At 42.4% G+C, this 14,494-nt stretch overlaps 1 protein-coding gene across 3 annotated transcripts in view; it reads right to left on the bottom strand.

Moving 5' to 3' along the window:
- The window catches only part of DNAH1 (dynein axonemal heavy chain 1), a 240,603-nt gene that overhangs the window by 184,414 nt on the left and 41,695 nt on the right, over window positions 1–14,494 (bottom strand). For all 3 annotated transcript variants that reach the window (XM_063941354.1, XM_063941356.1, XM_063941355.1), the window contains exons 23-28: window positions 2,082–2,203; window positions 1,882–1,987; window positions 946–1,125; window positions 719–859; window positions 441–604; window positions 62–175 (exon numbers count right to left, since the gene is read on the bottom strand). In XM_063941354.1, the coding sequence (XP_063797424.1) occupies window positions 62–175; window positions 441–604; window positions 719–859; window positions 946–1,125; window positions 1,882–1,987; window positions 2,082–2,203 (827 nt within the window). The remainder of the gene's footprint in view (window positions 1–61; window positions 176–440; window positions 605–718; window positions 860–945; window positions 1,126–1,881; window positions 1,988–2,081; window positions 2,204–14,494) is intronic.

The following is a 14,494-nucleotide window of genomic DNA, read 5'->3' as shown; positions in this document are numbered from 1 at the left end:
TACTGCTAGGTCTTTCTACACCCTAATGATTATAATGGTCATTATAAAGCAGCAGACGTACCGGTCAGTGAGTGGAGTTATGACTAAGCGTCCGGTATTCCCCAGGTACTCATAGCCATACAGGAACTCAGCATTGACGGCTCTCACATAGAGATCATCCCGGCTCCAGTAATACCTGACAATGAGCAAGAGAACCATAAACCATTGGCCACCCATGGTAAAACTGTATAACGAGACCTGCAAAGTACATATCTGGGGGCCATGACTTTATTACAGGTGTGCTGCTGTCCTCATTATAGCACAACAATGTGCTCTGGAATATTTAACTCCTTGAAGAAAAATTAACCCTCTGATTAAAGTTTCCATCATGGGAATAATGACCAAAAAAAATATCATGCAAAAAAATTAAAATACTAGTGCTTTCAAATTTATTTTCATACCGGAGCTGGGAGATCCACTCGAAATCATTGACGCTGTTCACGTTTTCCTCAATCAGACGAGCGGCGACATCTTTTGCATGGACCTCAATCACGATGAGAGCGGACAGGATGGAGCGCTGCATCCGAGATAACTTCCCCCGCACCAAAGCCACGAGGTCGCTCAGCTGCCAAGACAGAGACTCATTTACAGAGGACATTCTACAGCAAAATCAATTTGTAACAGGAGATTCGAGGGTTGGGCGACTGGACGGCTCGGGAGTATTAAGCAAAATCCTGACCTGAGCTTCTAGTTGTGGAAAGAGCTTGGTGGACAAATTTCCAGCCTCCAACGCCTCGGACACTTCCTTTGTCCAAAAAGTCTGGCATCCGGCTATGACGACTTGGCCTGGCCAGTTGGTCACCCACTCCGAACGAGGAGTCTGGAAACAAGAAGCCAAATATAAGCTGAGGGTGATGTGAACATAGCAGGGTGGCAAGGGATGGCAGAAGCTAGTAGGAGTCTTACATCGGGGTAAGCCTTAATAGACTGCTCTATGTAATCCCGTACACTGGCCTTCATAACCTTCTCCACCACCAGTAGCCAGTCCTCCACGTTGCCCGTAGGGTAGATGGGTGTGGACATCTGCACCTCTTCCCCCTCTGCTGAGTACATGTGAGTGATCTGTAGATCTGGCTGGAACAACAGCTGGACAGAAGTAGGCGCACATAAGTACTTTAATATTGCTAAATTAAAAAAAGTTTATGGTGACACTAAAGGAAATCTCACGTCTAGATTCATCCAGATAAAAATCTACAGAACTAAAAGAGAAGCCAGACCCCGAGACGTGGCCATTTCCACTGCAAAATAAGTGATGGGAGATTTCCAAACTGGTCAACAATGGCAGAAATAGTGATTAGCATCTGGTCAGTTAGTGATCGACGTGCGTTATACATGGGCTTCGATGAGGTGACAGTCTGGACCAATGACCAGCCAAGCGTCTCATGCTGCAGTGATGTCATTAGTTCCTAGTGAGTTGACTGGCTGCTGAGTATTGGATCAGCCAATCAAATAGCAGCTCCCGCAGTGTGACATGTGCACTATAGATCAGGAAGTGAGGACATAATTCCTGATTTCTATAAACCCCCCCTGAGTGCATCATGATTATAGTATACGGTTTAGGACTATAAAAAGGACACTAGGTAGGCTGACAGAGTCCAGAGACATCAAACTTAATGAGTAGAAGGGAAAGTTAGCTAAAAAATCTTTGCATAAAAAAAAAAAAATCTATATGCACTTGCTCAGGTGTAAGTGGGACAAGTCTGAGATACCATACCCACAAATATACACACACATGCGTTTTGGCTCACATGCATATATTCCACATACACTGGGATGTATGTATAGGTCTACACGTGGACCTAGGTGTTTAAATAGTGTAAACAGAGGGATCCACAATCTCACCCGCGCAACATTCTCAAAACACTTGCGCAGATGCGGCTGCACGGCAGTGGGGTCCTTTGTCTGGGACAGAATCTCCAGGAGTTCATCGTCCGACAGAAAGTAAAACCTGATAAGACAGAGATATTTATAGTTACCCTAATCCTGAGAGCGGCCTATAGAAGCTGCGCTGTGCGTATATGGAGATATATGGGGCTGCTCACCGGGGGAAAGATCCTCTTTTGGTCTCCAGATATTCACTGAGTCCTTTCTGCACCAATTCCAGCAACTTGTTACATTCCCGGAGACTCTCCAGGAGACGGGGATCGGGGCACAGGGAAATGACCTGCAAGCCACAAGAGTCCTCAGCAATATACCGCCATATACAGCAATATACAGCTGCAGAAACAGCCATAACCATATACAGCCATATACAGTCACATACAGCAATATACAGCCATATACAACAATATACAGACACATACAGCAATATACAGCCATATACAATAATATACAACCATATACAGCTGCAGAAACAGCCATATACAGTCATATACAGCCACATATAGCAACATACAGCCATATACAGTCATATACAGCCATATACAGCTGCAGAAACATCCATATACAGCCATATACAGTCTTATACAGCAATATACAGCCATATACAGCAATATACAGCCATATACAGCAATATACAGCAATATACAGCAATGTCCAGCCATATACAGCCATATACAGCAATATACAGCAATGTACAGCAATATACAGCCAGTCATATACAGCCATATACAGCAATGTACAGCCATATACAGTCATATACAGTCATATACAGCCACATATAGCAATATACAGTCATATACAGCCATATACAGTCATATACAGCCATATACAGCTGCAGAAACATCCATATACAGCTGTATACAGTCATATACAGCAATATACAGCCATATACAGCAATATACAGCAAAATACAGCCATATACAGCAATGTACAGAAGTATACAGCCATATGCAGTCAGTCATATACAGCCACATATATCCATACACAGCAATATACAGCCATATACAGTCAGTCATATACAGCCACATATAGCCATATACAGCAATGTACAGCCATACACAGGAATGTGTTGCTCATTTTATACTGAATGTACCGAACACATATCAGGATGGAGGACAGTGCATGTAGATGAGCGCTGTGCTGTGTATTTATACTGCATGTAGATGAGCGCTGTGCTGTGTATTTATACTGCATGTAGATGAGCGCTGTGCTGTGTATTTATACTGCATGTAGATGAGCGCTGTGCTGTGTATTTATACTGCATGTAGATGAGCGCTGTGCTGTGTATTTATACTGCATGTAGATGAGCGCTGTGCTGTGTATTTATACTGCATGTAGATGAGCGCTGTGTATTTATACTGCATGTAGATGAGCGCTGTGTATTTATACTGCATGTAGATGAGCGCTGTGTATTTATACTGCATGTAGATGAGCGCTGTGTATTTATACTGCATGTAGATGAGCGCTGTGCTGTGTATTTATACTGCATGTAGATGAGCGCTGTGCTGTGTATTTATACTGCATGTAGATGAGCGCTGTGCTGTGTATTTATACTGCATGTAGATGAGCGCTGTGCTGTGTATTTATACTGCATGTAGATGAGCGCTGTGCTGTGTATTTATACTGCATGTAGATGAGCGCTGTGCTGTGTATTTATACTGCATGTAGATGAGCGCTGTGCTGTGTATTTATACTGCATGTAGATGAGCGCTGTGCTGTGTATTTATACTGCATGTAGATGAGCGCTGTGCTGTGTATTTATACTGCATGTAGATGAGCGCTGTGCTGTGTATTTATACTGCATGTAGATGAGCGCTGTGTATTTATACTGCATGTAGATGAGCGCTGTGTATTTATACTGCATGTAGATGAGCGCTGTGCTGTGTATTTATACTGCATGTAGATGAGCGCTGTGCTGTGTATTTATACTGCATGTAGATGAGCGCTGTGCTGTGTATTTATACTGCATGTAGATGAGCGCTGTGCTGTGTATTTATACTGCATGTAGATGAGCGCTGTGCTGTGTATTTATACTGCATGTAGATGAACGCTGTGTATTTATACTGCATGTAGATGAGCGCTGTGCTGTGTATTTATACTGCATGTAGATGAGCGCTGTGCTGTGTATTTATACTGCATGTAGATGAGCGCTGTGTATTTATACTGCATGTAGATGAGCGCTGTGCTGTGTATTTATACTGCATGTAGATGAGCGCTGTGCTGTGTATTTATACTGCATGTAGATGAGCGCTGTGCTGTGTATTTATACTGCATGTAGATGAGCGCTGTGCTGTGTATTTATACTGCATGTAGATGAGCGCTGTGCTGTGTATTTATACTGCATGTAGATGAGCGCTGTGCTGTGTATTTATACTGCATGTAGATGAGCGCTGTGCTGTGTATTTATACTGCATGTAGATGAGCGGTGTGCTGTGTATTTATACTGCATGTAGATGAGCGGTGTGCTGTGTATTTATACTGCATGTAGATGAGCGCTGTGCTGTGTATTTATACTGCATGTAGATGAGCGCTGTGCTGTGTATTTATACTGCATGCAGATGAGCGCTGTGCTGTGTATTTATACTGCATGCAGATGAGCGCTGTGCTGTGTATTTATACTGCATGTAGATGAGCGCTGTGCTGTGTATTTATACTGCATGTAGATGAGCGCTGTGCTGTGTATTTATACTGCATGTAGATGAGCGCTGTGCTGTGTATTTATACTGCATGTAGATGAGCGCTGTGCTGTGTATTTATACTGCATGTAGATGAGCGCTGTGCTGTGTATTTATACTGCATGTAGATGAGCGCTGTGCTGTGTATTTATACTGCATGTAGATGAGCGCTGTGCTGTGTATTTATACTGCATGTAGATGAGCGCTGTGCTGTGTATTTATACTGCATGTAGATGAGCGCTGTGCTGTGTATTTATACTGCATGTAGATGAGCGCTGTGCTGTGTATTTATACTGCATGTAGATGAGCGCTGTGCTGTGTATTTATACTGCATGTAGATGAGCGCTGTGCTGTGTATTTATACTGCATGTAGATGAGCGCTGTGCTGTGTATTTATACTGCATGTAGATGAGCGCTGTGCTGTGTATTTATACTGCATGTAGATGAGCGCTGTGCTGTGTATTTATACTGCATGTAGATGAGCGCTGTGCTGTGTATTTATACTGCATGTAGATGAGCGCTGTGCTGTGTATTTATACTGCATGTAGATGAGCGCTGTGCTGTGTATTTATACTGCATGTAGATGAGCGCTGTGCTGTGTATTTATACTGCATGTAGATGAGCGCTGTGCTGTGTATTTATTATACTGCATGTAGATGAGCACTGTGCTGTGTATTTATACTGCATGTAGATGAGCGCTGTGCTGTGTATTTATACTGCATGTAGACGAGCGCTGTGCTGTGTATTTATACTGCATGTAGATGAGCACTGTGCTGTGTATTTATACTGCATGTAGATGAGCACTGTGCTGTGTATTTATACTGCATGTAGATGAGCGCTGTGCTGTGTATTTATACTGCATGTAGATGAGCGCTGTGCTGTGTATTTATACTGCATGTAGATGAGCGCTGTGCTGTGTATTTATACTGCATGTAGATGAGCGCTGTGCTGTGTATTTATACTGCATGTAGATGAGCGCTGTGCTGTGTATTTATACTGCATGTAGATGAGCGCTGTGCTGTGTATTTATACTGCATGTAGATGAGCGCTGTGTATTTATACTGCATGTAGATGAGCGCTGTGCTGTGTATTTATACTGCATGTAGATGAGCGCTGTGCTGTGTATTTATACTGCATGTAGATGAGCGCTGTGTATTTATACTGCATGTAGATGAGCACTGTGCTGTGTATTTATACTGCATGTAGATGAGCGCTGTGCTGTGTATTTATACTGCATGTAGATGAGCGCTGTGCTGTGTATTTATACTGCATGTAGATGAGCGCTGTGCTGTGTATTTATACTGCATGTAGATGAGCGCTGTGCTGTGTATTTATACTGCATGTAGATGAGCGCTGTGTATTTATACTGCATGTAGATGAGCGCTGTGCTGTGTATTTATACTGCATGTAGATGAGCGCTGTGCTGTGTATTTATACTGCATGTAGATGAGCGCTGTGTATTTATACTGCATGTAGATGAGCACTGTGCTGTGTATTTATACTGCATGTAGATGAGCGCTGTGCTGTGTATTTATACTGCATGTAGATGAGCGCTGTGCTGTGTATTTATACTGCATGTAGATGAGCGCTGTGCTGTGTATTTATACTGCATGTAGATGAGCGCTGTGCTGTGTATTTATACTGCATGTAGATGAGCGCTGTGCTGTGTATTTATACTGCATGTAGATGAGCGCTGTGCTGTGTATTTATACTGCATGTAGATGAGCGCTGTGCTGTGTATTTATACTGCATGTAGATGAGCGCTGTGCTGTGTATTTATACTGCATGTAGATGAGCACTGTGCTGTGTATTTATACTGCATGTAGATGAGCGCTGTGCTGTGTATTTATACTGCATGTAGATGAGCGCTGTGCTGTGTATTTATACTGCATGTAGATGAGCGCTGTGCTGTGTATTTATTATACTGCATGTAGATGAGCGCTGTGCTGTGTATTTATACTGCATGTAGATGAGCGCTGTGCTGTGTATTTATACTGCATGTAGATGAGCGCTGTGCTGTGTATTTATACTGCATGTAGATGAGCGCTGTGCTGTGTATTTATACTGCATGTAGACGAGCGCTGTGCTGTGTATTTATACTGCATGTAGATGAGCACTGTGCTGTGTATTTATACTGCATGTAGATGAGCACTGTGCTGTGTATTTATACTGCATGTAGATGAGCGCTGTGCTGTGTATTTATACTGCATGTAGATGAGCGCTGAGCTGTGTATTTATACTGCATGTAGATGAGCGCTGTGTATTTATACTGCATGTAGATGAGCGCTGTGCTGTGTATTTATACTGCATGTAGATGAGCGCTGTGCTGTGTATTTATACTGCATGTAGATGAGCGCTGTGTATTTATACTGCATGTAGATGAGCACTGTGCTGTGTATTTATACTGCATGTAGATGAGCGCTGTGCTGTGTATTTATACTGCATGTAGATGAGCGCTGTGCTGTGTATTTATACTGCATGTAGATGAGCACTGTGCTGTGTATTTATACTGCATGTAGATGAGCGCTGTGCTGTGTATTTATACTGCATGTAGATGAGCGCTGTGCTGTGTATTTATACTGCATGTAGATGAGCACTGTGCTGTGTATTTATACTGCATGTAGATGAGCGCTGTGCTGTGTATTTATACTGCATGTAGATGAGCGCTGTGCTGTGTATTTATACTGCATGTAGATGAGCGCTGTGCTGTGTATTTATACTGCATGTAGATGAGCGCTGTGCTGTGTATTTATACTGCATGTAGATGAGCGCTGTGCTGTGTATTTATACTGCATGTAGATGAGCGCTGTGCTGTGTATTTATACTGCATGTAGATGAGCGCTGTGCTGTGTATTTATACTGCATGTAGATGAGCACTGTGCTGTGTATTTATACTGCATGTAGATGAGCGCTGTGCTGTGTATTTATACTGCATGTAGATGAGCACTGTGCTGTGTATTTATACTGCATGTAGATGAGCGCTGTGCTGTGTATTTATACTGCATGTAGATGAGCGCTGTGCTGTGTATTTATACTGCATGTAGATGAGCGCTGTGCTGTGTATTTATACTGCATGTAGATGAGCGCTGTGCTGTGTATTTATACTGCATGTAGATGAGCGCTGTGCTGTGTATTTATACTGCATGTAGATGAGCGCTGTGCTGTGTATTTATACTGCATGTAGATGAGCGCTGTGCTGTGTATTTATACTGCATGTAGATGAGCGCTGTGCTGTTTATTTATACTGCATGTAGATGAGCGCTGTGCTGTGTATTTATACTGCATGTAGATGAGCGCTGTGTATTTATACTGCATGTAGATGAGCGCTGTGCTGTGTATTTATACTGCATGTAGATGAGCGCTGTGCTGTGTATTTATACTGCATGTAGATGAGCGCTGTGCTGTGTATTTATACTGCATGTAGATGAGCGCTGTGCTGTGTATTTATACTGCATGTAGATGAGCGCTGTGCTGTGTATTTATACTGCATGTAGATGAGCGCTGTGCTGTGTATTTATACTGCATGTAGATGAGCGCTGTGCTGTGTATTTATACTGCATGTAGATGAGCGCTGTGCTGTGTATTTATACTGCATGTAGATGAGCGCTGTGCTGTGTATGTATACTGCATGTAGATGAGCGCTGTGCTGTGTATTTATACTGCATGTAGATGAGCGCTGTGCTGTGTATTTATACTGCATGTAGATGAGCACTGTGCTGTGTATTTATACTGCATGTAGATGAGCGCTGTGCTGTGTATTTATACTGCATGTAGATGAGCACTGTGCTGTGTATTTATACTGCATGTAGATGAGCGCTGTTGTATTTATACTGCATGTAGATGAGCACTGTGCTGTGTATTTATACTGCATGTAGATGAGCGCTGTGCTGTGTATTTATACTGCATGTAGATGAGCGCTGTGCTGTTTATTTATACTGCATGTAGATGAGCGCTGTGCTGTGTATTTATACTGCATGTAGATGAGCGCTGTGCTGTGTATTTATTCTGCATGTAGATGAGCGCTGTGCTGTGTATTTATACTGCATGTAGATGAGTGCTGTGCTGTGTATTTATACTGCATGTAGATGAGCGCTGTGCTGTGTATTTATACTGCATGTAGATGAGCGCTGTGCTGTGTATTTATACTGCATGTAGATGAGCGCTGTGCTGTTTATTTATACTGCATGTAGATGAGCGCTGTGCTGTTTATTTATACTGCATGTAGATGAGCGCCTGTGCTGTGTATTTATACTGCATGTAGATGAGCGCTGTGCTGTGTATTTATACTGCATGTAGATGAGCGCTGTGCTGTGTATTTATACTGCATGTAGATGAGCGCTGTGCTGTGTATTTATACTGCATGTAGATGAGCGCTGTGCTGTGTATTTATACTGCATGTAGATGAGCGCTGTGCTGTGTATTTATACTGCATGTAGATGAGCGCTGTGCTGTGTATTTATACTGCATGTAGATGAGCACTGTGCTGTGTATTTATACTGCATGTAGATGAGCGCTGTGCTGTGTATTTATACTGCATGTAGATGAGCGCTGTGCTATGTATTTATACTGCATGTAGATGAGCGCTGTGCTGTGTATTTATACTGCATGTAGATGAGCGCTGTGCTGTGTATTTATACTGCATGTAGATGAGCGCTGTGCTGTGTATTTATACTGCATGTAGATGAGCACTGTGCTGTGTATTTATACTGCATGTAGATGAGTGCTGTGCTGTGTATTTATACTGCATGTAGATGTGCGCTGTGCTGTGTATTTATACTGCATGTAGATGAGCACTGTGCTGTGTATTTATACTGCATGTAGATGAGCGCTGTGCTGTGTATTTATACTGCATGTAGATGAGTGCTGTGTATTTATACTGCATGTAGATGAGCGCTGTGCTGTGTATTTATACTGCATGTAGATGAGCACTGTGCTGTTTATTTATACTGCATGTAGATGAGCGCTGTGCTGTGTATTTATACTGCATGTAGATGAGCGCTGTGCTGTGTATTTATACTGCATGTAGATGAGCACTGTGCTGTGTATTTATACTGCATGTAGATGAGCGCTGTGCTGTGTATTTATACTGCATGTAGATGAGCGCTGTGCTGTGTATTTATACTGCATGTAGATGAGCACTGTGCTGTTTATTTATACTGCATGTAGATGAGCGCTGTGCTGTGTATTTATACTGCATGTAGATGAGTGCTGTGTATTTATACTGCATGTAGATGAGTGCTGTGTATTTATACTGCATGTAGATGAGCGCTGTGCTGTGTATTTATACTGCATGTAGATGAGCGCTGTGCTGTGTATTTATACTGCATGTAGATGAGCACTGTGCTGTGTATTTATACTGCATGTAGATGAGCACTGTGCTGTGTATTTATACTGCATGTAGATGAGCGCTGTGCTGTGTATTTATACTGCATGTAGATGAGTGCTGTGTATTTATACTGCATGTAGATGAGGTGCTGTGTATTTATACTGCATGTAGATGAGCGCTGTGCTGTGTATTTATACTGCATGTAGATGAGCGCTGTGCTGTGTATTTATACTGCATGTAGATGAGCGCTGTGCTGTGTATTTATACTGCATGTAGATGAGCGCTGTGCTGTGTATTTATACTGCATGTAGATGAGCGCTGTGCTGTGTATTTATACTGCATGTAGATGAGCGCTGTGCTGTGTATTTATACTGCATGTAGATGAGCGCTGTGCTGTGTATTTATACTGCATGTAGATGAGCACTGTGCTGTGTATTTATACTGCATGTAGATGAGCACTGTGCTGTTTATTTATACTGCATGTAGATGAGCGCTGTGCTGTGTATTTATACTGCATGTAGATGAGTGCTGTGTATTTATACTGCATGTAGATGAGTGCTGTGTATTTATACTGCATGTAGATGAGCGCTGTGCTGTGTATTTATACTGCATGTAGATGAGCGCTGTGCTGTGTATTTATACTGCATGTAGATGAGCACTGTGCTGTGTATTTATACTGCATGTAGATGAGCACTGTGCTGTGTATTTATACTGCATGTAGATGAGCGCTGTGCTGTGTATTTATACTGCATGTAGATGAGTGCTGTGTATTTATACTGCATGTAGATGAGTGCTGTGTATTTATACTGCATGTAGATGAGCGCTGTGCTGTGTATTTATACTGCATGTAGATGAGCGCTGTGCTGTGTATTTATACTGCATGTAGATGAGCGCTGTGCTGTGTATTTATACTGCATGTAGATGAGCGCTGTGCTGTGTATTTATACTGCATGTAGATGAGCGCTGTGCTGTGTATTTATACTGCATGTAGATGAGCGCTGTGCTGTGTATTTATACTGCATGTAGATGAGCGCTGTGCTGTGTATTTATACTGCATGTAGATGAGCGCTGTGCTGTGTATTTATACTGCATGTAGATGAGCGCTGTGCTGTGTATTTATACTGCATGTAGATGAGCGCTGTGCTGTGTATTTATACTGCATGTAGATGAGCGCTGTGCTGTGTATTTATACTGCATGTAGATGAGCGCTGTGCTGTGTATTTATACTGCATGTAGATGAGCGCTGTGCTGTGTATTTATACTGCATGTAGATGAGCACTGTGCTGTGTATTTATACTGCATGTAGATGAGCGCTGTGCTGTGTATTTATACTGCATGTAGATGAGCGCTGTGCTGTGTATTTATACTGCATGTAGATGAGCGCTGTGCTGTGTATTTATACTGCATGTAGATGAGCGTTGTGCTGTTTATTTATACTTCATGTAGATGAGCGCTGTGCTGTGTATTTATACTGCATGTAGATGAGCGCTGTGCTGTGTATTTAAACTGCATGTAGATGAGCGCTGTGCTGTGTATTTATACTGCATGTAGATGAGCGCTGTGCTGTGTATTTATACTGCATGTAGATGAGCGCTGTGCTGTGTATTTATACTGCATGTAGATGAGCGCTGTGCTGTGTATTTATACTGCATGTAGATGAGCGCTGTGCTGTGTATTTATACTGCATGTAGATGAGCGCTGTGCTGTGTATTTATACTGCATGTAGATGAGCGCTGTGCTGTGTATTATACTGCATGTAGATGAGCGCTGTGCTGTGTATTTATACTGCATGTAGATGAGCGCTGTGCTGTGTATTTATACTGCATGTTGATGAGCACTGTGCTGTGTATTTATACTGCATGTAGATGAGCGCTGTGCTGTGTATTTATACTGCATGTAGATGAGCACTGTGCTGTTTATTTATACTGCATGTAGATGAGCGCTGTGCTGTGTATTTATACTGCATGTAGATGAGCGCTGTGCTGTGTATTTATACTGCATGTAGATGAGCACTGTGCTGTGTATTTATACTGCATGTAGATGAGCGCTGTGCTGTGTATTTATACTGCATGTAGATGAGCACTGTGCTGTGTATTTATACTGCATGTAGATGAGCGCTGTGCTGTGTATTTATACTGCATGTAGATGAGCGCTGTGCTGTGTATTTATACTGCATGTAGATGAGCACTGTGCTGTGTATTTATACTGCATGTAGATGAGCGCTGTGCTGTGTATTTATACTGCATGTAGATGAGTGCTGTGTATTTATACTGCATGTAGATGAGTGTGCTGTGTATTTATACTGCATGTAGATGAGCGCTGTGCTGTGTATTTATACTGCATGTAGATGAGCGCTGTGCTGTGTATTTATACTGCATGTAGATGAGCGCTGTGCTGTGTATTTATACTGCATGTAGATGAGCGCTGTGCTGTGTATTTATACTGCATGTAGATGAGCGCTGTGCTGTGTATTTATACTGCATGTAGATGAGCGCTGTGCTGTGTATTTATACTGCATGTAGATGAGCGCTGTGCTGTGTATTTATACTGCATGTAGATGAGCGCTGTGCTGTGTATTTATACTGCATGTAGATGAGCGCTGTGCTGTGTATTTATACTGCATGTAGATGAGCGCTGTGCTGTGTATTTATACTGCATGTAGATGAGCGCTGTGCTGTGTATTTATACTGCATGTAGATGAGCGCTGTGCTGTGTATTTAAACTGCATGTAGATGAGCGCTGTGCTGTGTATTTATACTGCATGTAGATGAGCGCTGTGCTGTGTATTTATACTGCATGTAGATGAGCGCTGTGCTGTGTATTTATACTGCATGTAGATGAGCGCTGTGCTGTGTATTTATACTGCATGTAGATGAGCGCTGTGCTGTGTATTTATACTGCATGTAGATGAGCGCTGTGCTGTGTATTTATACTGCATGTAGATGAGCGCTGTGCTGTGTATTTATACTGCATGTAGATGAGCGCTGTGCTGTGTATTTATACTGCATGTAGATGAGCGCTGTGCTGTGTATTTATACTGCATGTAGATGAGCGCTGTGCTGTGTATTTATACTGCATGTAGATGAGCGCTGTGCTGTGTATTTATACTGCATGTAGATGAGCGCTGTGCTGTGTATTTATACTGCATGTAGATGAGCGCTGTGCTGTGTATTTATACTGCATGTAGATGAGCGCTGTGCTGTGTATTTATACTGCATGTAGATGAAGCAGCTGTGCTGTGTATTTATACTGCATGTAGATGAGCGCTGTGCTGTGTATTTATACTGCATGTAGATGAGCAGCTGTGCTGTGTATTTTATACTGCATGTAGATGAGCGCTGTGCTGTGTATTTATACTGCATGTAGATGAGCGCTGTGCTGTGTATTTATACTGCATGTAGATGAGCGCTGTGCTGTGTATTTATACTGCATGTAGATGAGCGCTGTGCTGTGTATTTATACTGCATGTAGATGAGCGCTGTGCTGTGTATTTATACTGCATGTAGATGAGCGCTGTGCTGTGTATTTATACTGCATGTAGATGAGCGCTGTGCTGTGTATTTATACTGCATGTAGATGAGCGCTGTGCTGTGTATTTATACTGCATGTAGATGAGCGCTGTGCTGTGTATTTATACTGCATGTAGATGAGCGCTGTGCTGTGTATTTATACTGCATGTAGATGAGCGCTGTGCTGTGTATTTATACTGCATGTAGATGAGCGCTGTGCTGTGTATTTATACTGCATGTAGATGAGCGCTGTGCTGTGTATTTATACTGCATGTAGATGAGCGCTGTGCTGTGTATTTATACTGCATGTAGATGAGCGCTGTGCTGTGTATTTATACTGCATGTAGATGAGCGCTGTGCTGTGTATTTATACTGCATGTAGATGAGCGCTGTGCTGTGTATTTATACTGCATGTAGATGAGCGCTGTGCTGTGTATTTATACTGCATGTAGATGAGCGCTGTGCTGTGTATTTATACTGCATGTAGATGAGCGCTGTTACTGTGGCTGTGTATTTATACTGCATGTAGATGAGCGCTGTGCTGTGTATTTATACTGCATGTAGATGAGCGCTGTGCTGTGTATTTATACTGCATGTAGATGAGCGCTGTGCTGTGTATTTATACTGCATGTAGATGAGCGCTGTGCTGTGTATTTATACTGCATGTAGATGAGCCTGGCTGTGTATTTATACTGCATGTAGATGAGCGCTGTGCTGTGTATTTATACTGCATGTAGATGAGCGCTGAGCTGTGTATTTATACTGCATGTAGATGAGCGCTGTGCTGTGTATTTATACTGCATGTAGATGAGCGCTGTGCTGTGTATTTATACTGCATGTAGATGAGCGCTGTGCTGTGTATTTATACTGCATGTAGATGAGCGCTGTGCTGTGTATTTATACTGCATGTAGAATGAGCGACTGTGCTGTGTATTTATACTGCATGTAGATGAGCACTGTGCTGTGTATTTATACTGCATGTAGATGAGCGCTGTGCTGTGTATTTATACTGCATGTAGATGAGCGCTGTGCTGTGTATTTATACTGCATGTAGATGAGCGCTG

The sequence above is a fragment of the Pseudophryne corroboree genome, chromosome 9 (assembly GCF_028390025.1).
Source record: "Pseudophryne corroboree isolate aPseCor3 chromosome 9, aPseCor3.hap2, whole genome shotgun sequence".
Classification (NCBI taxonomy): domain Eukaryota; kingdom Metazoa; phylum Chordata; class Amphibia; order Anura; family Myobatrachidae; genus Pseudophryne; species Pseudophryne corroboree.
Note: the sequence above shows the minus strand (reverse complement) of the source record. Positions and strands in the feature narration are given on the sequence as shown.